Below are 25700 nucleotides of genomic sequence, written 5' to 3' on the forward strand. Positions count from 1 at the left end.
CTGTGTCCGGAACTTAATGTCCTGGTTACTGTGTTCACAACCGGCGGGACGAATTTTAGTGACGGACAGCTGTTTGGTTTCTATGGGAACAGAGTTTGATGCTGACTGAATTCAACTCAAAAAGTTAAAATGTATGTACTGTGCGTTATGTGTGTATATATATTTATATATATATAATGTGTGTTATATGTACGTTGTACGTGTTATACGTATGTGTGTGTGTATATATATATATATATATATATATATATATATATGTGTGCTATATGTATATGAGTGTTATATGTACAGTATACTAGTCCTAAAGCCCGTGTTCTGTGCCAAATTTTTAAGTACCTACCGCGGTTCCAACCCTAGCTCCCTCTCTCTCTCCCCTCTTTGTTCTCTCTCTTTCACCCTCTCTTTTGCGCTCTCTCTTTCCCCCTCTCTTTTGAGCTCTCTCTTTCCCCCTCTCTTTTGAGCTCTCTCCCCCCTCTCTTTTGAGCTCTCTCTTTCTCCCTCTTTTGTGCTCTCTCTCTCCCCCTCTTTTGTGCTCTCTCCCCCTCTTTTGTTCTCTCTCTCTCTCCCCTCTTTTGCGCTCTCTCTTTCCCCCTCTCTTTTGCGCTCTCTCTTTCCCCCTCTCTTTTGCGCTCTCTCCCCCCTCTCTTTTGAGCTCTCTCTCTCTCCCTCTTTTGTGCTCTCTCTCTCCCCCTCTTTTGTGCTCTCTCCCCCTCTTTTGTGCTCTCTCTCTCCCACTCTTTTGTGCTCTCTCTCTCCCCCTCTTTTGCGCTCTCTCTCTCCCTCTTTTGTGCTCTCTCTCCTCCTCTTTTCTCTCTCTCTCGCTCTCTCTCCTCTTTTGCTATCTCTCGCTTTCCCTCCTCTCTTTTGGTCTCTCCCATTGGCCACGCCCCTCCGTGCACGCTCCCATGAGGCCACGCCCCCTTATCACTGCACACTCGGCCACGCTCCCATCACAGCATGCCCGGTCACGCCCCCACCAGGCAGCTTCCGCAGTGCGCACTCCTCTGCTGCTCAAGGCCAGGTATGTTTATCCTCTGCAGTCTCTACTGCGCATGACTGCATTTGACAAACATACCTGGCCTTTTATTATATAGGATGTGTTTTTATATATATATATATATATATATATATATATATATATATATATATATATATATATATATATGTATGTGTGTTTGTTTTATATGTATACTAGCTGTTGCATGCAGCTTCGCTTGTGGATTTTGTGAATTGTAAAAAATAGAGAAAAACCCGACCACTCGCAAGGACATGTGCCCTCATGTTTGTGCCGTTCGGGTTGCACACTCGCTGACATGAACTTCTTGATTTTTTTGTTAATTCTCTGTGTTTCTCGTAATCTAAATAACAATTTTTATGTCTTTAACATCTTTGTTTTTTGCGATATAGGTATTCTCATAAATCACTCTCCCCTTTTGACCCCCCTTAAAGGGACAGTCTGCAATATAATTTTTATTGTTTTAAAAGATAGATAATCCCTTTATTACCCATTCCCCAGTTTTGCATAACCAACACAGTTATATTAATATACTTTTTACCTCTGTGATTACCTTGTATCTAAGCATCTGCAAACTGCCCCCTGATCACATGACTCTGACTGTTTATTATCTATTGACTAGCATTTAGCATTGTTTTGTGCTAAATCTTAAATAACTTTCTGTGCCTGAACACAGTGTTATCTATATGGCCCATGTGTACTTTCAGTCTCTTTGTGTTGAAAAGCAATTTAAAAAGCATGTAATTAGAGGCAGCCATCAAGGGCTTAGAAATTAGCATATGAGTCTGTCTAGGTTTAGTTTCAACTAAGAATACCAAGAGAAAAAAGCAAATTTTATGATAAAAGTAAATTGGAAAGTTGATTAAAATTACAAGTCCTATCTGAATAATGAAAGTTTAATTTTGACTAGACTGTCCCTTTAAGTGGATGTTTGGGAAATGGTAAAACACGTGTTTCGTTATTTGTAAAGGGGAATGTAAATACCAGTTTTCACATCAGTAACATCTTTGGTTTTTGAGATATAGGTATCCTCATAAATCACCCCCCTTTTGACCCCCCCTTAAGTGGATTTTGGGGAAATGTTAAATCATGTGTTGCTTTATTTTTAAAGCAGAATCTAAATACCAATTTTAATGTCTGTAACATCTTTGGTTTTTGAGATATAGGTATCCTCATAAATCAGCCCCCCTTAAGTGGATTTTTGGGAAATGTTAAAACATGTATTTTATTTATTTTTAAAGAGGAATCTAAATACCAATTTTTACGTCTGTAACATCATTGTTTTTTGAGATATAGGTATCCTCATAAATCAGCCCCACCTCTTTTGACCCCCCCTTAAGTGGATTTTGGGGAAATGGTAAAACACGTGTTTCAATATTTTTCAATGACAATCTAAATACCAATTTGCACGTCTGTACCATCGTCGGTTTTTGAGATATAGGTATCCCCATAAATCAGCCCCTTCTTTTGACCCCCTTAGGGACGTAATTTCCAAAAATCCTTCCTTAGTGGGTGCCCACATCATAAAAACAACATACTTTCCAAATTTCACGTTCCTAGGTTAAACGGTTTGAGCTGAGCGTTGATGAGTCAGTCAGTCAGGACTTCTGATATATATATACTGTATATATGTATTTGTGTGTTTTTTATATATATATATATATATATATATATATATATATATATATATATAAATGTGTGTGTGTTTTTATATATATATATATATATATATATATATATATATGTATGTGTGTGACTGTCTCTCTCATGTTATGTTTGTATTATATATGTGTGTGTTTTATTTATAAATGTGTGGTGTATGTTTATGTTTATTTATATATATATATATATATATATATATTCCTCGTTTGCAAGAAGGCACTCACTGGTCTTAGTAAGTGAGTGCCTTATGTTGTTAGCGATTTTCTACTTTGGGAACATGATTGTCCTATATTGGTGATGTTAGCAGAACATTTGATAAAGATGTCACAACGACATCGAAACGTTATGGATGTACTTGCTTTTTAAACAGATGAATTAAAAGTTGTTTTTTTACTAAGACCAGTGAGTGCCTTCTTGCAAACGAGGAATAGATACATTTTATGTGAAGTGCACCCTGGCAGTTGTGGTAATGTAAGACTGTGCTTATCTCTTTTTGGAGGATATTTTTACATATATATATATATATATATATATATATATATATATATATATATATATATTATTGTGTTATATGTGGGTGTGATATATTGTTATGTGTATATTATATGTGTATGAGATTGTGTTATGTGTGTATGATATTGTGTTATGTGTGTGATATAAGTGTGGTTGTGTTATGTGTGTTATATATATGTGTGTATTATCTGTGTAACTGGTATGTATGTGTTTGTGAGATATGTGAGTATTATACGTGTGATTGTGCTATGTGTGTGTTATAAGTGTGTGATTTATATGTGTGAGTAATTGTGTTGTATGTGTGTAATTTTGGTATGTATGTGTCTGTTTTGTGTGTGTGATTGTGCCATTTGTCTCATATATTTGTGTGTGTATTATGTGTGAGTTATTGTGTTGTATGTGTCTAATTTTGTTATGTATGTGTTGGTCTCATGTGTCATATATATGTGTTGGTGATTGTGTGTGTTTTATGTGTGAGTGATTGTGTTGTATGTGTGCAATTTTGGCATGTATGTGTCTGTTGTGTGTGTGAGTTATGTGAGTATTATACTTTTTTATTCTGCCATGTGTGTGATTGTGTTATGTGTGTCATATATTTGTGTGTACTATGTATGAGTGATTGTGTTGTATGTATGTGTGGGATTGTGTTATGTGCATTTGGATCCTTAAGGATTCGAATGTGGAAGTAAGAAGCAGCTCGTTCCCAACTGATATTTTCTTAGCTGGATTGATTTCTCTGTCAGAAATCAATAGAGTAACGTAAATATCCAAAGGGAACTATCTGCTTGTTATACACGTGTTATTGTGTTATTTAAGTCATATATATGTATGTGATTTGTGTTGTGTGCATATGTTTGTGATTTTTGTATGTATGTGTCTGTCATATGTGTGATTGGTTGAAAGAGTCCGTGTCCTTTAGTCGCACCACTGCAAATTACTAAACACAATTTAAAAGAATGACTCATTTTAATACAGTGTGCATATAAGATCACTTGTAATGGAGATAACATGGTTATTTTTACAGAGGGATATTTGGAAAACTATTTACAAGATGGAGAGCAAATTCACCCAGAATGACTTGCTGGCCCACATCAATCAGTTCTGGAGTGTGCTGGATGATATGGCAGAGAACAACCCTGAGAGTTATCAGAAGTTTATTCAACGACACATAAAGGAAGGAAAGAACGTTATGTCCGCTCCAGAGCCACACTTGTGTCTTCAAACAAAAATATTGGTAATGAACAGATGGGTAGAATACTGAGCTGCAACAGATGAGAAGATCACCGAGCAGCCTACTGTAGCAAAAGGACATGAAACCCAAAACATTTATTTCAGGATTTAGGTAGAACAAACAATTTTAAACAACTTTCCAGTTTACTTCTGTTATCACATTTTATTCATTTTCTTGGTATCATTTGTTGAAGGAGCAGCAATGCACTACTGGTTTCTAACTGAACACATGGGTGAGTGACATTTGGTGTATATTTATATATATATATATGCAGCCACCAATCAGCAGCTTGGTTCTTTGCTGCTTCTGAGCTTTCCTAGATAAACCTTTCAGCAAAGGATAACAAGAAAAGGAAGCAAATTAAATCATTTAAGTAAATTGGAAAGGTGTTTAAATTGTATTCTCTATCTAAATCATGAATGTCTAATTATGACAACTGTCCCTTTAACAGCCTGCGATACACACCTTTAGAATCACTGCAGTAAAGTCTTAATGTTACTTTCTTCTAGGACCCAGAAGAGAGGGTGCTATACATTAATATCTGCAGGTGGCACAGGGTGCCAGCACCACAATCTGAAGCACACCCCGTGCCTCTCAGTTCTGGGAGACTGGAGATCATGTCAGAAGAAGCAGGTGAGCCGGGCATACTGCAGTATATTAGCAATGTGAGGCGTTGGTAGGCCGTGACCTACAGAATTGAGGGACAGCAAATACTCAGAGGTATTAAGTGGTTATTTCTCTCCAATAAGTGAAGCGATAACAGCACAGACAACGACTAATGGGTTAGTTTGTGGAATAATCAGATCACTATGTCCCTGTCTACACTTGTACGTTAGGGCATAGGTCCCTCAGTATAACGCTATACGAGCTGAGATCTACACTGACCAACATGTGCCCAGGCCCCCTGGCATAATCTCCTGCACAGGGGTTTAGCTGACTAGGTACATAGACTCACTGGTAAAGGTTTTCATATCACTGCATACTATTGGTCAGTTGTAATTTTATTGACAGACAAACGTTGCTATTTTGTGTCTTATACTAATAAACCTCAGAGCTTGTTACATTTATGTCAGTATTTGTGGCTCTTGGAGGATTTACAGTTTATATGAATAAACCTCATCTGGTTTGAACAGATTCTTTTACAAAACTTGGCAAAAAAAAAAAATTGTATTTTTCAGTGTGAGTGCGATAATCAGTTTTGCCTTTGAGCTACTTTCTATGCTACTGTTTAGCTATAAAAGGAGCAATTGAATATTATTCATGTGTATAAATGCTTTGCTTGACTGATTGGTTAACAAAAATAAAATCAAAGTATTAATTGACAGTGTAATAAATACAATAATCTAACTAAATATATACACAAAATGTATTAACTGTACACTGTGCACTTAAACGGAAAAAAATAAATCTTCATGGATTAGTAATCAACAGAGGTATTTAGTCATTCTGTTCTTCATAGTTGGTGACATATTACAAATAAAGAAGTATAAAAACCATATATAGTGAAGAGGGTTCCTAAGGTGCCTTAATACTTATAGCTGAGTCACAGCTCTAAACACTGTCAGTAAAACTCCCTTACATTGCGATTTTATTTCACCTTTTCTACCTCACTATAGGCTAGATTTTAAGTGGAGCGCTGTTTATCGTTCCCGCTCATGCTTTAACTTTGCTAGAATTAAGCTTTTTGAGCGCGTCGAGTACCTCGAGTATTACAAGTTGAAAGTAAAATGTTTTCTCACAAGCGCTAACATGACACATGCAAAAAACTGAACTTCGAATATCGCAATCACGTTAACGTATTCCCTTTTTGTTTTCTCTCTCTCTCATATTAATATTTCACATTTTAATGTTCTTCAGAGCTTCTGATGCACGCAAAGACCCATGATATACCCCTTATTGCTTGTGCGCAATAGTGTGCCACTGGTAATCTAGCCCTATATGTGGTTTTAACACCTCTCATATCTGATATACTTTGCTAATTATGAAGAACTGAGTAAAAAAAGGTAAATAATCCATAAAGGTTTATTTATATCATTACTAGTGCACGGTGTAGTATTATATACCTTTTTATTGATAAATATTCACTGGCATCCATTGCTATTTTTTTCTTGCTAGTCGCTGATATTGCGTATAATCCGGATGTGCTAAAGAAAGCAGAGAAAGATCATGTGGAATTAGATCAACTCATCCGCTTAGCAATAAAATATATTGAACAGCACCATAGAGTCACCCTCTGCCACTCCTATCACATTGCTCCATTCACACTGAGGGGGACCTTGCAGAGGCTGAAAGACAATTTACTGGGTGTACAGAAAAACTGTGCCGCCAACAAGCCAGAACCCAAGCCAGGTAAGTGGGAAGCAGAATATTGTGTACCCCAAAAATGACATTTGGCTAAATCTCAGTATAGGGATTTGTGTACAATAAATTACAGGTTGAGAAACCAAATTCAAATAGGTGTTGGACATGGGTAGATTTACATATTGGGGCCGATTTATTAAAGTGCGGACGGACACGATACGATGTAGCATATCATGTCCGCCGCACATCGATAAATGCTGACCGCTTACGCTGTCGGCATTTATCATTGCACAAGCATTTCTTGTTAACTGCTTGTGCAATGCCACCCTCTGCAGATTTGTGGCCAATTGGCCGCTAGCAGGGGTTGTCAATCAGCCCGCTCATATAAGATCGGGCGGATTGATGTCCACAGCCTCAGAGCAGGCAGACAAGTTATGGAGCAGCGGTCTTTAGGCCGCTGCTTCATAACTACTGTTTCCGGCGAGCCTGAAGGCTCGCGCGGAAACGGGCATCAAGCTCCATTCGGAGCTTGATAATTCGGCCCCATAATCTCTTGGATTACCTTGATCAAAATAAATCTAATTCCTTTTTATTTATAAATTTTAGTTTTAGTAGCAAATTTGTAATGCACAGTTTGATGGATATTTATACATCACTGGCAACAATGTTATTTATCAACAGATGTTACGGAACCTAACTTTTTTATAATATTTGGAGACGGTCGTTACATTTATGTTGCACTTTAATATGTAAATAATCAGTATGTCTACCAATAAAATAACACTTGACTCTTAGTGTAACTACTCAGCTGCTAGTTTTTAGACATTTATTCCTATAAAGTCTAGGTCCACATATTTAGTCTTTTTTAATGTTAGTATAATATTAAGACACTGGTTAATGTGATTATTTCTATTGGGAGATAAAAATGAGGTTTCTATTGTATTTATTGTATGTATTTTTTGCATATATTCTTTATATGTATATTGTCTATATGTATAGGCACTATACTATCTGTTTCTGACATATTTTTATATGTTTAATTGTAGATTGTCTTGAAAAAGGTTGTCCAGAACAGCCGAAACGTCGACTTTGCTATGTTGTGAAATTTATAAATAAAAATAAATAAAAAGTGCCCTCCTCCTTCTTCCAGTGCAAGTGTCCTTTGGAGGTGTCACCTGGGTAATTTATTGATTAACCCCTTAGCTTCAGTCTCTTGGTATCTCTTGTTGAAAAAGAAAACACACATATCCTACTCTAGTGGGAGCTGGCTGCTTATTGGTGCCTGCACACATTTGTCTCCTGTGATTGGCTAACTATATGTGTTCAGCTAGCTGCCAGCAGTGCAATGCTGTTCTTTTAGCAAAAGGATAACAAGCTAATGAAGCAAATTTGATAAAATAAGTAATTTGGAAAGTTGTTTAAAATTATATGTTCTATCCAAAGATATGAAAGAAAATTGTTGGGTTTCCTGTCCCTTTAACTGCAAAGGAGTCCAATTATATATATGTATATGTGTGTACATATGTAATTATATGTGTGTGTGTGTGTGTGTGTATATATATATATATATATATATATATACACACAGAGTATGCATATATATATTTATATATATATATATATATATGTAAAAACATATATACACATATAAATACATACAGTATGTACATGTGTGTAATTGTGTGTGTGTATATATATATATATATATATATACACACACATATACATTTTTAAAGATGTATATGTATGTATCTCAATGTCTGCCTGCCTTTTTTTCCCAACACCTGAGATCTCATATCTTTGAGCCCTTATAACTTTTGTGTGCAATTTTCTTTGATGTTTTGTATTAAATGGTGTTATTATTAGTGTATCTGTACTTTATAATGTATTTTAGATGTGTTTTTTGCAACTTTGTTGTTTTGTGAAACAGTTAACCAGAGCTCTGAAGTCTCGGTAAACATTATAACGTAAATCGCTTTTGCGATTAAACGATCAAGTTTACTTTCAACGCGTAATACCCTCGATAAACCCCTTATTACTTTACTTGCGCAAACACATTTAATAACCAGTGTTCCTGTGTAGTGTATGCTAAATAATGTTTAATAAGTTCTCTTGTAATGTGTATGATGTGTGGCGTTTGTACTTGTTTTATATACACACACGATATAAATAGGGGTAGATTTACTTCCCATTTGTTCTACCTTATAACTGAGCTTAACAGTCTCTAGCAGTGTAATTACACACATAGGACAGGTGAGGCGCTGCCTCACCTGCCTCCTATGACTGCACGTCACTGCTTATAACTGAACTTAACAGTCTCTAGCAGTGTAATTAGTAACTTGTGTACAGCTTTTGTTAGTTAGAAGGTAACTAAATTCCCTTTTATTTGTTACACAGCTGTAAACGAGTCACTGTTGGAGCAGCTGAAAAATATAACGGTGAAAGGAGAAAAGGAAGAAGCAGCTAGCCCACCTATACATATAACCAAAGCGGACAGGCCAGGATCTGCCAGACCTTGTTTAATAGAAGAAATTTCCAGTACAGAACATCAGGAGGAAGAATTACTTAGTGCTCCCCACCATGAGTTGTCTGTAACTAGGGATCATTCAGGGAAACCTCAGATGCTGATACTTAAAGCTGAGCTAAAAGGTGTGCTCTCTGTTTCACAGTGTGATCTGAGCGTGTCCCAGGTAAGCAAAACCAGATGTGTACTACCGAGCCAGGTGTGTGTGACAAAGCCAGATGTGTATGATAGGCCAGGCATGTGCAACCGGCAAAGCCAGGTGTGTACAATAGGCCAGGTCAGATGTGTATGATAGGCCAGGCATGTGCAACCGGCAAAGCCAGGTGTGTACAATAGGCCAGGTCAGATGTGTATGATAGGCCAGGCATGTGCAACCGGCAAAGCCAGATGTGTATGATAGGCCAGGCATGTGCAACAGGCAAAGCCAGGTGTGTATTATAGGCCAGGCATGTGCAACAGGCAAAGCCAGGTGTGTATGATAGGCCAAGCATGTGCAACAGGCAAAGCCAGATGTGTGCGATAGGCCAGGCATGTGAAACAGGCAAAGCCAGATGTGTACGATAGGCCAGGCATGCGCAACAGGCAAAGCCAGATGTGTACGATAGGCCAGGCATGCGCAACAGGCAAAGCCAGATGTGTACGATAGGCCAGGCATGCGCAACAGGCAAAGCCAGGCATGCGCAAAAGGCAAAGCCAGGTGTGTACGATAGGCCAGGCATGCGCAAAAGGCAACGCCAGGTGTGTACGATAGGCCAGGCATGTGCAACAGGTAAAGCCAGGTGTGTATGATAGGCCAGGCATGTGCAACAGGCAAAGCCAGGTGTGTATGATAGGCCAGGCATGCGCAAAAGGAAAAGCCAGATGTGTACGATAGGCCAGGCATGTGCAACAGGCAAAGCCAGGTGTGTATGATAGGCCAGGCATGTGCAACAGGCAAAGCCAGATGTGTGCGATAGGCCAGGCATGTGAAACATGCAAAGCCAGATGTGAACGATAGGCCAGGCATGCGCAACAGTCAAAGCCAGATGTGTACGATAGGCCAGGCATGCGCAACAGGCAAAGCCAGGTGTGTTAGATAGGCCAGGCATGTGAAACAGGCAAAGCCAGATGTGTACGATAGGCCAGGCATGCGCAACAGGCAAAGCCAGATGTGTACGATAGGCCAGGCATGCGCAACAGGCAAAGCCAGGTGTGTTAGATAGGCCAGGCATGTGAAACAGGCAAAGCCAGGTGTGTATGATAGGCCAGGCATGTGCAACAGGCAAAGCCAGGTGTGTATGATAGGCCAGGCATGTGCAACAGGCAAAGCCAGGTGTGTATCATAGGCCAGGCATGTGCAACAGGCAAAGCCAGGTGTGTATGATAGGCCAGGCATGTGCAACAGGCAAAGCCTGGTGTGTTACATAGGCCAGGCATGTGCAACAGGCAAAGCCAGGTGTGTATGATAGACCAGGCATGTGCACCAGGCAACGCCAGGTGTGTATGATAGGCCAGGCATGTGCAACAGGCAAAGCCAGGTGTGTATTATAGGCCAGGCATGTGCAACAGGCAAAGCCAGGTGTGTATGATAGGCCAGGCATGTGCAACAGGCAAAGCCAGGTGTGTATGATAGGCCAGGCATGCGCAACAGCCAAAGCCAGATGTGTGCGATAGGCCAGGCATGCTCAACAGGCAAAGCCAGGTGTGTTAGATAGGCCAGGCAAGCAGATAAAGCCAGGTGTGTACGATAGGCCAGACAAGCAGATAAAGCCAGGTGTGTACAATAGGCCAGGCAAGCAGATAAAGCCAGGTGTGTATGATAGGCCAGGCAAGCAGATAAAGCCAGGTGTGTATGATAGGCCAGGCAAGCAGATAAAGCCAGGTGTGTATGATAGGCCAGACAAGCAGATAAAGCCAGGTGTGTACGATAGGCCAGTCAAGCAGATAAAGCCAGGTGTATACGATAGGCCAGGCAAGCAGATAAAGCCAGGTGTGTATGATAGGCCAGACAAGCAGATAAAGCCAGGTGTATACGATAGGCCAGGCAAGCAGATAAAGCCAGGTGTGTATGATAGGCCAGGCAAGCAGATAAAGCCAGGTGTGTATGATAGGCCAGGCAAGCAGATAAAGCCAGGTGTGTATGATAGGCAAGCAGATAAAGCCAGGTGTGTACGATAGGCCAGGCAAGCAGATAAAGCCAGGTGTGTACGATAGGCCAGGCAAGTAGATAAAGCCAGGTGTGTATGATAGGCAAGCAGATAAAGCCAGGTGTGTACGATAGACCAGGCAAGCAGATAAAGCCAGGTGTGTACGATAGACCAGGCAAGCAGATAAAGCCAGGTGTATACGATAGGCCAGGCAAGCAGATAAAGCCAGGTGTGTACGATAGGCCAGACAATCAGATAAAGCCAGGTGTGTATGATAGGCCAGGCAAGCAGATAAAGCCAGGTGTGTATAATAGGCAAGCAGATAAAGCCAGGTGTGTACGATAGGCCAGGCAAGCAGATAAAGCCAGGTGTGTACGATAGGCCAGGCAAGCAGATAAAGCCAGGTGTGTACGATAGGCCAGGCAAGCAGATAAAGCCGGGTGTGTACGATAGGCCAGGCAAGCAGATAAAGCCAGGTGTGTACGATAGGCCAGGCAAGCAGATAAAGCCAGGTGTGTACGATAGGCCAGGCAAGCAGATAAAGCCAGGTGTGTATGATAGGCAAGCAGATAAAGCCAGGTGTGTACGATAGGCCAGGCAAGCAGATAAAGCCAGGTGTGTACGATAGGCCAGGCAAGCAGATAAAGCCAGGTGTGTACGATAGGCCAGGCAAGCAGATAAAGCCAGGTGTGTATGATAGGCAAGCAGATAAAGCCAGGTGTGTACGATAGGCCAGGCAAGCAGATAAAGCCAGGTGTGTACGATAGGCCAGGCAAGCAGATAAAGCCAGGTGTATACGATAGGCCAGGCAAGCAGATAAAGCCAGGTGTGTACGATAGGCCAGGCAAGCAGATAAAGCCAGGTGTGTATGATAGGCCAGACAAGCAGATAAAGCCAGGTGTGTACGATAGGCCAGGCAAGCAGATAAAGCCAGGTGTGTACGATAGGCCAGGCAAGCAGATAAAGCCAGGTGTGTATGATAGGCCAGACAAGCAGATAAAGCCAGGTGTGTACGATAGGCCAGACAAGCAGATAAAGCCAGGTGTGTACGATAGGCCAGGCAAGCAGATAAAGCCAGGTGTGTACGATAGGCCAGGCAAGCAGATAAAGCCAGGTGTGTATGATAGGCCAGGCAAGCAGATAAAGCAAGGTGTGTACGATAGACCAGGCAAGTAGATAAAGCCAGGTGTGTACAATAGGCCAGGCAAGCAGATAAAGCCAGGTGTGTATGATAGGCAAGCAGATAAAGCCAGGTGTGTACGATAGGCCAGGCAAGCAGATAAAGCCAGGTGTGTATGATAGGCCAGACAAGCAGATAAAGCCAGGTGTGTACGATAGGCCAGGCAAGCAGATAAAGCCAGGTGTGTACGATAGGCCAGGCAAGCAGATAAAGCCAGGTGTGTATGATAGGCCAGGCAAGCAGATAAAGCCAAGTGTGTATGATAGGCCAGACAAGCAGATAAAGCCAAGTGTGTATGATAGGCCAGGCAAGCAGATAAAGCCAGGTGTATACGATAGGCCAGGCAAGCAGATAAAGCCAGGTGTGTACGATAGGCCAGGCAAGCAGATAAAGCCAGGTGTGTATGATAGGCAAGCAGATAAAGCCAGGTGTGTACGATAGGCCAGGCAAGCAGATAAAGCCAGGTGTGTACGATAGGCCAGGCAAGCAGATAAAGCCAGGTGTGTATGATAGGCCAGGCAAGCAGATAAAGCCAGGTGTGTACGATAGGCCAGGCAAGCAGATAAAGCCAGGTGTGTATGATAGGCAAGCAGATAAAGCCAGGTGTGTACGATAGGCCAGGCAAGCAGATAAAGCCAGGTGTGTACGATAGGCCAGGCAAGCAGATAAAGCCAGGTGTATACGATAGGCCAGGCAAGCAGATAAAGCCAGGTGTGTATGATAGGCCAGGCAAGCAGATAAAGCCAGGTGTGTATGATAGGCCAGACAAGCAGATAAAGCCAGGTGTGTACGATAGGCCAGGCAAGCAGATAATGCCAGGTGTGTACGATAGGCCAGGCAAGCAGATAAAGCCAGGTGTGTATGATAGGCAAGCAGATAAAGCCAGGTGTGTACGATAGGCCAGGCAAGCAGATAAAGCCAGGTGTGTACGATAGGCCAGACAAGCAGATAAAGCCAGGTGTGTACGATAGGCCAGGCAAGCAGATAAAGCCAGGTGTGTACGATAGGCCAGGCAAGCAGATAAAGCCAGGTGTGTACGATAGGCCAGGCAAGCAGATAAAGCCAGGTGTATACGATAGGCCAGACAAGCAGATAAAGCCAGGTGTGTATGATAGGCCAGGCAAGCAGATAAAGCCAGGTGTGTATGATAGGCCAGGCAAGCAGATAAAGCCAGGTGTGTACGATAGGCCAGGCAAGCAGATAAAGCCAGGTGTGTACGATAGGCCAGACAAGCAGATAAAGCCAGGTGTGTACGATAGGCCAGGCAAGCAGATAAAGCCAGGTGTGTACGATAGGCCAGGCAAGCAGATAAAGCCAGGTGTGTACGATAGGCCAGGCAAGCAGATAAAGCCAGGTGTGTACGATAGGCCAGGCAAGCAGATAAAGCCAGGTGTGTACGATAGGCCAGGCAAGCAGATAAAGCCAGGTGTGTACGATAGGCCAGGCAAGCAGATAAAGCCAGGTGTGTACGATAGGCCAGGCAAGCAGATAAAGCCAGGTGTGTATGATAGGCCAGGCAAGCAGATAAAGCCAGGTGTGTATGATAGGCCAGGCAAGCAGATAAAGCCAGGTGTGTATGATAGGCCAGGCAAGCAGATAAAGCCAGGTGTGTATGATAGGCCAGGCAAGCAGATAAAGCCAGGTGTGTATGATAGGCCAGGCAAGCAGATAAAGCCAGGTGTGTATGATAGGCCAGGCAAGCAGATAAAGCCAGGTGTGTATGATAGGCCAGGCAAGCAGATAAAGCCAGGTGTGTATGATAGGCCAGACAAGCAGATAAAGCCAGGTGTATACGATAGGCCAGGCAAGCAGATAAAGCCAGGTGTGTACGATAGGCCAGGCAAGCAGATAAAGCCAGGTGTGTATGATAGGCCAGGCAAGCAGATAAAGCCAGGTGTGTATGATAGGCCAGGCAAGCAGATAAAGCCAGGTGTGTATGATAGGCCAGGCAAGCAGATAAAGCCAGGTGTGTATGATAGGCCAGGCAAGCAGATAAAGCCAGGTGTGTATGATAGGCCAGGCAAGCAGATAAAGCCAGGTGTGTATGATAGGCCAGGCAAGCAGATAAAGCCAGGTGTGTATGATAGGCCAGACAAGCAGATAAAGCCAGGTGTATACGATAGGCCAGGCAAGCAGATAAAGCCAGGTGTGTACGATAGGCCAGGCAAGCAGATAAAGCCAGGTGTGTATGATAGGCCAGGCAAGCAGATAAAGCCAGGTGTGTATGATAGGCCAGGCAAGCAGATAAAGCCAGGTGTGTATGATAGGCCAGGCAAGCAGATAAAGCCAGGTGTGTATGATAGGCCAGACAAGCAGATAAAGCCAGGTGTGTATGATAGGCCAGGCAAGCAGATAAAGCCAGGTGTGTACGATAGGCCAGGCAAGCAGATAAAGCCAGGTGTATACGATAGGCCAGGCAAGCAGATAAGCCAGGTGTGTATGATAGGCCAGGCAAGCAGATAAAGCCAGGTGTGTATGATAGGCCAGGCAAGCAGATAAAGCAAGGTGTGTATGATAGGCCAGGCAAGCAGATAAAGCCAGGTGTGTACGATAGGCCAGACAAGCAGATAAAGCCAGGTGTATACGATAGGCCAGGCAAGCAGATAAGCCAGGTGTGTATGATAGGCCAGGCAAGCAGATAAAGCCAGGTGTGTATGATAGGCCAGGCAAGCAGATAAAGCAAGGTGTGTATGATAGGCCAGACAAGCAGATAAAGCCAGGTGTGTACGATAGGCCAGACAAGCAGATAAAGCCAGGTGTGTACGATAGGCCAGGCAAGCAGATAAAGCCAGGTGTGTACGATAGGCCAGGCAAGCAGATAAAGCCAGGTGTGTACGATAGGCCAGGCAAGCAGATAAAGCCAGGTGTGTACGATAGGCCAGGCAAGCAGATAAAGCCAGGTGTGTACGATAGGCCAGGCAAGCAGATAAAGCATGCAATTTAAATACTTTTTTTTTTTATTGAGGTTGTAAACAATACAACACAAATTGTCACATATATATGTCTTGGTCTGTGAGAAATAAATTACATATACAAATTCAGTCTAAAGGACTGAGAAAATGATACTATATACAGCACACTATTGATCCCTTTGATATTGTGCGTGGTAATTATATTAAAACAAAAAAAGTTTATTCAAATTTAGATAAAAATGGGTTAAAATGAAAAACAAACAAGTACTTTATGGTTTTTATGACAAATACTGGTTAGGTATTAACCTAAGTTCATGTCTATTTAACAAATATTTCACCTATTACAAATATCAATTGTTCTGATATGAACGTTCTATATATGGGAGCTGGGGATTAATCCTGAAGATTGCAGCAAATTAATTAATGTGTTGTCAGTTATTACCTATTAATACCAATGGTTGCTGTCATAACCTCTGTTTTTTATGGCTCAAATTGCACCAAAGTTTAATCTATAAGGTTCAAATGACCACCGGATATTTCCCTTGTGATATAATAGTCCTTCTAGTTCATATTATATGTGCTGGTCTGGACTAGAAGGACTTTATACCTATAGTGGAAAGTTATTTCTCTATCTATTATATTAAAAAGGAAATATCTGGTGGTCATTTGAACCTTATAGATTAAACTTTGGTGCAATTTGATAAAAACCATAAAGTACTTGGTTTGTTTTTCATTTTAACCCATTTAGTATCTACTACGCACAATATCAAAGGGATCAATAGTGTGCTGTACATAGTATCCTTTTCTCAGTCCTTTAGACTGAATTTGTAAATATAATCATCAGATACTAAGCACCTTACGCCATTGAAGTTTTTCTAGTAAAGGCATACCATTACTTTGAAATAACAGTTTCCCAAAGCATAAAATAAGACAAGTAGTGCCATTGGTTTCATACATTAAATAAATTACATCAATGAATAAAATTGTTGTTATACATAGCAGATTAACATACAATATTAAAATAGCATTAACTGTAAAATAACATTTTGACCTCCAGGATCCAGGCAGGAAAACAAAAACACAATGGTCTACAAAGATATCTCATACTGTAATACACTGTATGAATTAAAGTAGAGCATGAAACACACGTCATGTTTTCTAGAATAATATAGGTAGGAATCCTCTTAAGAGAACATTTACAGTAGGTGCACTAAATATTCCCCATATCATATCCAAATGGCACCTATTGCATCAACAAGAATATAAGTAAAAAAAAACTAGGAGAAATTGGGGGGAAGGAACGGAAAGGGTCACTTATAGTTAGAGAAAGTGTCATAGACATAGGTCCATAATCCGTGGTAAACAAGTTACAACTGTATACAGGAAAGTTGTTGCACAAAACTGTTTAACTTACAATTTGAAAGGAGTATGAAGGGTAAAATAACATTTGACCTCCAGATATAACACAGACATGATGGACTATAGAATGTTCTAATACTGTAATGTTCCGTATAAAGTAAGGTTGAGCATGAAACTTACCTTATATTTTGCAGCTATACACCACTTATGAGTCTATGGGGCCGAATTATCAAGCCCTGAAAAGACCGCTGCTCCATAACTTGTCCGCTGCCTCGGAGGCTGCGGTCCTCAATCTGCGTGATCCTATACGATCAGGCTGATTGACACCCCCTGCTAGCGACCAATCAGCAGGGGGCGGCATTGCACAAGCAGTTCACCAGAACTGCTTGTGCAATAATAAAAGCCAACAGTGTAAGCTTTATCGATGTGCGGCGGACATGATACGCTACATCGTATCATGTCCGCTCGCACTTTGGTAAATTGGCCCCTATATAGAAGATCTGTCTATGCATTAATCTCCTGTTCAATCCATTTACTGTCATCAATCCCTTACAATAGAAAGTAATCTGGGTGTGTAAAGTAAATTTTAGGACTCTATTTATTTGTACTTACGGAGTGAGGATAAGGGGATAAAAATGAACGCTCAGCTATGTCACGTGCAGGTCATCTAAGAACCTGAGATTAAATGAGAGATATAGTATAAGTTAACTTTGGCTATAGAGATATTTTTTCGTTTCCAGAAAGTAATAGGATCTTCAGTTCTGGCTACAGTGCCTGCTACTAAAGTATAGAGAATGTGGACACTACATTAACACATCCACCTAATAATAAAATAGAGACAGCAGGAGTATAACTTTACCATAAACAGTAATCCAAAAGCTAAATGTTCTTATATGCATATAATAAAACCAGTTTGGAAACAGCGAAAACCTAGGACCAGGATCAGTGTACAATAATAGCTGGAACAGTTTGTTAAAGAAAAACAAATTTCAAGCAAAAATTAACAATACCCTTAGGCATTAGTTTTCCAAATTATCTAGAAACATGAGGCTTCAGACCGTAGTTTCTTCAAATAAAGTTCCATTCTTTAAGAAGGCATCATAGAGATTCCTGGTAGGCTGCTTTGGGTGCAAATAGGGACAGGAGACAGACACAGTATTACCCCACATCGGCTCTCCAAAACTTATGTCCCAGTAGGGCATCAGATGTCTCCAGACAGTCATAGAAATAAATTCCTACATCCTCCCAGTAGTAGGACTGTAAAGTCAGAATGTTAGTTATGAGTAGATCGGGGGGGGGGGGGAAGCTTAGAGTCCTCTTCTGACTCGATATTTCTAACTTGAAGCTATCTGTGTGGTCGTGTGGCAAGGTTCCTTCATCACAAACCGCTCCAAAGCAGGCTGAGGAGCTGGGTCCTGCAATCTGTCACATAAGACCTCTGGATCTTCCATCCAATCCTTCAAATATCGTAAGCTGCACTCCCCAGGGTTGGCCGCACCCCTCAAGGCACACACTAGTAAATAAGAGGTCTTATCTTCACTCTGACATAGAGCTATTGAGGTGCCAGCCCGTATTGTAGCTTTGCTGTTATCAGTGGCTCTCTGCTGCTCCAACACAGTTCTCCTGTGTGATTGTGGGAAAGCTTCTTCCTGCATGCCCTGAAATTGAGTTCTCCATGTGAATGCAGCGATACTGCGAAGCATCGCCTCTTCAAAATCCGTAAGCAGGATCTGTAGCTTTAGAGAAAGGTCTTTCATACTGGTTGGCATGGAATTCTCCAAGGTAGCCATTTGTAAAACAGATAATGTTGGGATCTCTCATAAATAATTAAGGTAAGTAGAAACTGTGCAACATATACAGCTGCTTGTTCTGTGTTATTAGGAAAATAGGGAGGGCTGGATGAAGGCCTAGGCCGTTAGATGGCTTCCGCTACACAATTCATCTGTTCAGGTCTTCTGGGCAGAAATCTCTTCTAATAAGTGCAGTGTTCTGATCAGCAAGTATTGAGCTTCATAATATTGTACAGATGTGATCTGGATTATAAGTCTAAGGAGTGATAAATAGTGGATTTACCAGCTCCTGTGGTCAGCCATAGAGAAAAGCAGCCATCTTGGCTGCTGCTCGGACATGCCCCCGGCAATTTAAACACTTTTACTGTGAATTGTAGCTTATTCTCTTTGTATCTTTTGTTTAAAAGGATATGTATATATCCTTAGCAGCATTGTGCTACTGGGAGCTAGCTGGTGACTACACGTCTATTGTCATTGGTTTGTAATGGGTTTCTGGTATACCTACGGAAAATAACTTGTGGTTTATCTAGTAAAGTAAAGAGCTTCTATCTTCATTCTGTTAATTATCTAAATGCCAGAGGAATGTAATTGAACATGATTGAGTGATTTAATGCCAAGTAGTTTTCTTTGCAACTACTCTGTGCTAATTGGAAATCATTTTATTTCTCTGCAATTCTGAAATAAATTATTTATATAGCTTTATAATCATTTTAAGTAAGGATATATTAAATAAAATACAAGATGCAGCATAGAACTATATAGAGATGTATTCAAGGACAAAAAAAATTGTTTATACTTAGTGATGTCATCAGATTAGACTATAAAACTATAAATATGTCTCTGTTGCTAGAAAGACAGGACAACATTATAAGCAATCTTAATTTGATTTAGTAATGAATTTCATTTTTTTTTTTAGTTCTGTGAACTAATGTACTGCATAATAAAAATATATTTTCTGCCAATATTCTCTCTCAGATTCATTTCTTATTATTATTATAAAAAATAAAAATATATATTGAGAACATTTCTTTATAAGAAATGAGACCTGTTTCACTGGTATAAAATTAAAGGTTGGTGCTTGGCATCTAAATTTCAAAATAACTGTACTTTAAGAACTTATAATTGAAAAAGGTGTAAAACAATACATTTTTACAAGATTTGTTCAGCTAGCTACCAGTGGTCCATTGCTGCTCTGTGGTTGACTTTAACTAAGTGTTTAATCCCAATACAGGTGTTAAATACACAATTATATGCAAGTAGTAGCAGAGGCTAAGCTTCCCGAGGAACTTAAGATTCCTAAATTAGATAGGGTTTATGAAGACAGGAAGGTCCCACAAAGTTTTTCTGTCCCAGTTCGTATGACGAACATTATTAGAAACGAATGGGAAAGAATTGGAACATCCTTTTCTCCCTCGGCTACTTTTAAAAAATTGTTCCCGGTCCCTGACTCTCAATTAGAGCTGTGGGGCTCCATCCCTAAGGTGGATGGCATCATTTCGACGCTAGCTAAGCGTACTACTATCCCTCTTGAGGATAGCTCTTCCTTTAGAGAACCTATGGATAAGAAGTTTGAAACTTTCCTAAGGAGAATGTTCCAACACTCTGGATTTTTATTTCAACCGGCGGCAGCAGTGGCCGCGGTGGCCAGGGCCGCCACCTACTGGTGCGACTCCCTGTCAGAACGTATCAAGGTGGAATCTCCCCTCGAGGATATTCAGGAGAGAATTAAAGCTTTTAGAGTAGCTAATTCTTTCATCTGTAATGTGAATATGCAGATTATTCACCTGAATGCTAGGGCTTCAGGTTTTGCTATCCTATCCCGCAGGGCTCTCTGGTTGAAGTCTTGGTCAGTGGATATGACTTATAAATACAAAATCCTTTCTCTTCCTTTCAAGGGGAACATTTTATTTGGACCAGGTCTGGACTCCATCATCTCTACGGTTACTGGAGGGAAAGGTGCCTTCCTACCTCAGGATAAGAAGAACAGATCTAAGGGACGGGCAGTCCTCTAATTTTCGTTCGGACAAATCCCAACAATCTCAATCTTCATCCAAACCTGAGCAGCCCAAGAGCACTTGGAAGCCTGCTCAGTCCTGGAACAAGTCCAAACAGACAAAGAAGCCCCCCTGATAACAAATCGGCATGAAGGGACGGCCTCCGATCCAGGATCGGATAGAGTAGAGGGCAGATTGTCGCTATTCTCAGATGCTTGGTTTCAAGGTGTGCAGGATCCTTGGATTCTGGAGGTCGTATTTCAGGGATACCGGATAGGATTCAAATCTCATCCGCTCAGGGGCAGATTCCTACTCTCCAGACTGTCTACAAGACCAGAGAAGAGGACAGCCTTTTTAGATTGTGTACGGGATCTAGTCTCCTTATGAGTAATTATCCCGGTACCTGTATCAGAAAGAGGTCTGGGGTTCTATTCAAGCCTCTTTTGTGGTTCCAAAAAAGGAGGGACCCATTAGTCCAATTCTGGACTTGAAGTGCCTAAACAAATTTCTAAGTGCCCCCTACTTCAAAATGGAGACTATAAGATCAATCCTTCTCCTGGTTCAGGAAGGACAGTTTATGACTACCATATATCTGAAGGATGCATACCTTCATGTTCCGATCCACAGGGAGCATTTCCAGTTCCTGAGATTCGCCTTTCTGGATCAATACTTCCAGTTTATAGCACTTCCGTTTGGCTTAGCTCCAAGGATATTTACGAAGGTTCTAGAGGCTCTTCTAGAGTTTGCTGGAACCCAAGGTATAGCAGTAGCTCCTTATCTGGACGATATCTTGGTACAGGCACCATCTTTTTGTCTAGCAAGGGATCACTCAGAAAGTCTTCTTCGGTCACATGGATGGAAGATAAACTTGGAAAATAGTTCGCTTACTCCAAATACCAGAGTGAATTTCCTGGGCACAGTTGTAGACTCGGTGTCCATGAAGATCTTTCTAACAGATCAGAGACGTTGCAAGCTAACAACTGCATGTCTTGCCCTCCAGGCCTCCTTGAAACCTTCAGTGGCCCGACTTATGGAGGTGATTGGACTCATGGTGTCTTGTATGGACATCATTTCCTTTGCCAGATTCCATCTCAGACCTTTACAGCTATGCATGCTGAGACAATGGAATGGCGACCATTCCGATCTGTCACAACAGATAATTCTGGGCAGTCTGTCGAGAGACTTGCTCTCTTGGTTGCTCTGTCAAGATCACCTGTCCCAAGGCACGTGCTTCTTGAGACTGTCCTGGGAGATTGTGGCTACGGACACCAGTCTACCCGGCTGGGGAGCTGTTTGGGGTGCCAGGAAGGCACAGGGGCGGTGGACTCAGGAGGAGTCCACTCTTCCGATCAATATCTTGGAACTCTGGGCAATCTTCAGTGCTCTGAAGGTTTGGCCCCTCCTGGGTTTGTCCCAGTTTATCAGATTCTAATCAGACAATATAACTTCTGTAGCCTACATCAACCATCAGGGAGGAACGAGAAGTTTGTTAGCGATGAGTGAAGTATCTCAAATCCTAGAATGGGCAGAGGCCCACAACTGTATGCTGTCAGCAATCCACAATCCGGGTGTGGACAACTGGGAAGCATGCTTGCTCAGCAGGCAATCCTTTCACCCGGGGGAATGGTCTCTCCACCCCGAAGGTCTTTGCAGAGATATGCAGCAGATGGGGGATGCCAGAGATAGGCCTCATGGCTTCCCGTCTCAATGACAAACTACCCAAGTATGGGTAGAGATTGAGGGATCCTCAAGCTGTTCTAATGCCCTAGCGGTTCTATGGAGGTTCAGACTCGTATATCTCTTTCCTCCATTATTTCTTCTCCCTCGTGTGGTGGCCCGCATCAAACAGGAGCAAGCATCAGTGATTCTAATTGCTCCATCCTGGCCGCAAAGGACTTGGTTCGCGAATCTGGTGGGGATGTCCTCATCTGCTCCGTGGAGGTTACCTTGTCGCGGGGACCTGCTGATACAGGGACCTTTCCTTCATCAAAATCTAGATTCTCTGAGGCTGACTGCGTGGAGATTGAACGCTTAGTCTTTGCCAGGAGAGTTTTCTATGAGAGTGTCATCGAGTGTAAGCCAGTTACTCGACACATCTACCATAAGGTGTGGCAGACCTACATGCACTGGTGCGAGGAGTGTCGTTTTTCTTGGCATAAAGTTAAAGTTGCCAGGATAGACTGGAGAAGGGTCTATCTGCTAGTTCCCTGAAGGGACAGATGTCGGCCCTGTCAGTGTTACTGCACAAGAGATTAGCTGAGCTTCCGGATGTGCAGTCCTTTGTTAAGGCCCTGACTAGTATCAGACCTGTGTTTAGAAAGATGGCTCCACCATGGAGTCTCAATCTTGTTCTTCGTGTGTTGCAGCAGGCTCTGTTTGAGCCCATGCATAATGTTGACATTAAACTGTTATCTTGGAAGGTTTTGTTTCTATTGGCTATTGCCTCTGCTTGCAGAGTCTCTGAGATTTCTGCCCTGCAATGTGGCCCCCCTTACCTTGTTTTTCATGCCGATAAGGTGGTTTTACATACTAAGTTAGGTTTCCTTCCTAAGGTGGTGTCAGATCGCAACATTAATCAAGAGATTGTTGTTCCTTCCTTGTGTCCCAATCCTTCTTCGGCAAAGGAACGTTTGCTTCACAATCTAGATATGGTTCGTGCCTTGAAGTTCTACCTTCAGGCTTCTAAGGAGTTCAGACAATCTTCATCTTTGTTTGTCATCTTTGCGGGTAAACATAGGGGTCAGAAGGCCATTACATCCTCCCTGTCTTTCTGGTTGAGAAGTATCATCCACCTAGCTTATGAGACGGCTAGATCAGTAGCTTCTTCCTGGGCTTTTAAGAACAAAGTCTCAATGAATCAGATTTGTAAAGCAGCTACCTGGTCCTCCTTACATACTTTTTCTAAATTTTACAAGTTTGATGTGTTTGCTTCGGCTGAAGCAGCTTTCGGGAAAAAGATTTTGCAGGCTGTGGTGCCCTCAGATTAGGGTCCGCCTCTTTTGTTCCCTCCTGTTATTCCTTCAGTGTCCTCTGAAGCTTAGGTATTATTTTTCCCAACGATAAGGAATTAAGTCGTGGACTCTCCCTGCCTTATGGAAAGAAAACAAAATGTATGCTTACCAGATACATTTCTTTCTTTCCTGGCAGGGAGAGTCCACGATCCCGTCAGTAAGTTATTCTTTGTTTGGACGGCTCCCTTTTTGTCTTCTGGCACCTTTATACCCTGATGTTTCTCCTACTTTTCCTCGGGCCGAATGACTGGGGGGATTAGGGGAAGTGGGAGGGATATTTAAGCCTTTGGCTGGGGTGTCTTTGCCTCCTCCTGGTGGCCAGGTGTTGTATTTCCCAACAGTAAGGAATGAAGTTGTGGACTCTCCCTGCCAGGAAAGAAAGGAATTTATCTGATAAGCATAAATGTTGTTTTTCTTTCAAATTACTCTAAAGGGACATTATAAATAAGCAACTTCTGTAACCTCAGTTTTCTTCATAATGCTGCAAGTTGCCTAAACCAGCTGTTTAACCCCTTTGTGCCTGCATCCTTGTTCCGATGTAAACACTTGCTGTAAAAACAAAATCACGCAATCGTTGATGCGATCATGTGATTTCAAGGCCGGGATTGGATAATGGGGGACTGCCTATGCTGCTAGGCATGCCCCACTGTCCGATTCTTGCTTGCGTGAAAGGGGGAGTCTGCAGGATGCCATATAAGGTAGGACGTTCCATGCCATCTGAACAGCATTAAAACCCAGCATGGAACGTCCTAACGGTGTGAAGGGGTTAATTTGCAGCTGTAAGAATTTGCTTTTTGGCCTCATTAGGGAGAGAGGGTCAAGCATAATATTTACTCAATTAAGATCTTAATATCTCTAACCTTTTGTTTTTAGTGTAATCCCACACAGATGACACTATAAGGAATCACTACTAGTTCCCAGGCTTTCTACTATATTGTACTGCACAGGGTAATATTACTTGGCTATTATACATCTGCTTTTGTTTGTTTCAGGACGACTTAATGCTTGAGGTCTCCGAAAGATACAGATTGCACTTAACTCTGCCAGAAATTGTCAATGAAGAAACTGTGAGAGCAAAATACAACAAAGCAAGGCAGGTTCTCACTGTAACAATGTCAGTATTATAGCACACTGCTGGCATCTTATTTAGTTACTAGATGTGCACAAATCTGTACAGCGCTTCTGCAGCCGTGTGCCACTAAATACAGATCATGTGCTATTGTATTGTCTGTTTATTATGTACTTGTTAGTTATGCAGTTCTACAGCCAACTGCGCACCACTAAATACAGATCATGTGCTATTGTATTGTCTCTTTATTATGTACTTGTTGGTTATGCAGTTCTACAGCCAACTGTGCACCACTAAATACAGATCATGTGCTATTGTATTGTTTCTTTATTATGTACTTGTTGGTTATGCAATTCTACAGCCAACTGTGCACCGCTAAATACAGATCATGTACTATCGTATTGTCGCTTTATTATGTACTTGTTGGTTATGCAATTCTACTGTATTTAATACTCCTTCACATACAACTTGCAATTAAAAAAATTCAAGCTTATCAAATGTACTTCCTTCTGCTGGTCTACTTTGACAAACATAAAGATAAGCGTGGGAGTATGCAATTTGTGAGCAGTATATTATACTACATAGTTCCAAACACAGCTGCCGTATAGACACATGCACACATTTATATATATATATATATATATATATATATATATATATATATATATATATATATATATATAATAAAAATATTTAAATAATATTAAAATAAAATAAAAAATATTAAAATAAAATAATAAAATATTATTTTATTTTAATATTATTTTAATGTTTTATTTTATTATTTTTATTTTACAGGTATTGTATTCTATTTTAATATTAGTTTATTTAAGTATTTTATTTTAATATTATTATTATTATTTTTTTTAATGTTACTTTAATATTTTATTTTAATATTATTAAAAATAAAATAATAATAATAAAAATAATATTAAAATAAAATACAAATAAAGTAAAATAATATTAAAATGAAGTAAGAACTTACTACAAGGAAGAGAGAATAGCGGCACTGC

At 41.1% G+C, this 25700-nt stretch overlaps 1 protein-coding gene across 1 annotated transcript; it reads left to right on the top strand.

The window, feature by feature from the left end:
- Window positions 1-72: 72 nt before the first annotated feature.
- PIH1D2 (PIH1 domain containing 2) lies at window positions 73-25189 on the top strand. Its single transcript, XM_053689859.1, has 6 exons — window positions 73-131; window positions 4215-4424; window positions 4931-5054; window positions 6537-6770; window positions 9120-9412; window positions 24611-25189. Exons 2-6 carry the CDS (start codon window positions 4242-4244, stop codon window positions 24743-24745), a joined length of 969 nt encoding a protein of 322 aa, XP_053545834.1. The 5' UTR covers window positions 73-131; window positions 4215-4241; the 3' UTR covers window positions 24746-25189.
- Window positions 25190-25700: the final 511 nt, after the last annotated feature.

This window comes from Bombina bombina, chromosome 8 (assembly GCF_027579735.1).
Source record: "Bombina bombina isolate aBomBom1 chromosome 8, aBomBom1.pri, whole genome shotgun sequence".
In the NCBI taxonomy this organism is placed as follows: Eukaryota; Metazoa; Chordata; class Amphibia; order Anura; family Bombinatoridae; genus Bombina; species Bombina bombina.

Excerpts from the sequence above, each read along its gene's own strand:
- PIH1D2 (XM_053689859.1), top strand. The coding sequence starts at position 4,242 with ATGGAGAGCAAATTCACCCAGAATGACTTGCTGGCCCACATCAATCAG. Across the intron at positions 4,425-4,930 it reads GTCTTCAAACAAAAATATTG|GACCCAGAAGAGAGGGTGCT; the intron begins GTAATGAACAGA and ends ACTTTCTTCTAG. Across the intron at positions 9,413-24,610 it reads GTGATCTGAGCGTGTCCCAG|GACGACTTAATGCTTGAGGT; the intron begins GTAAGCAAAACC and ends TGTTTGTTTCAG.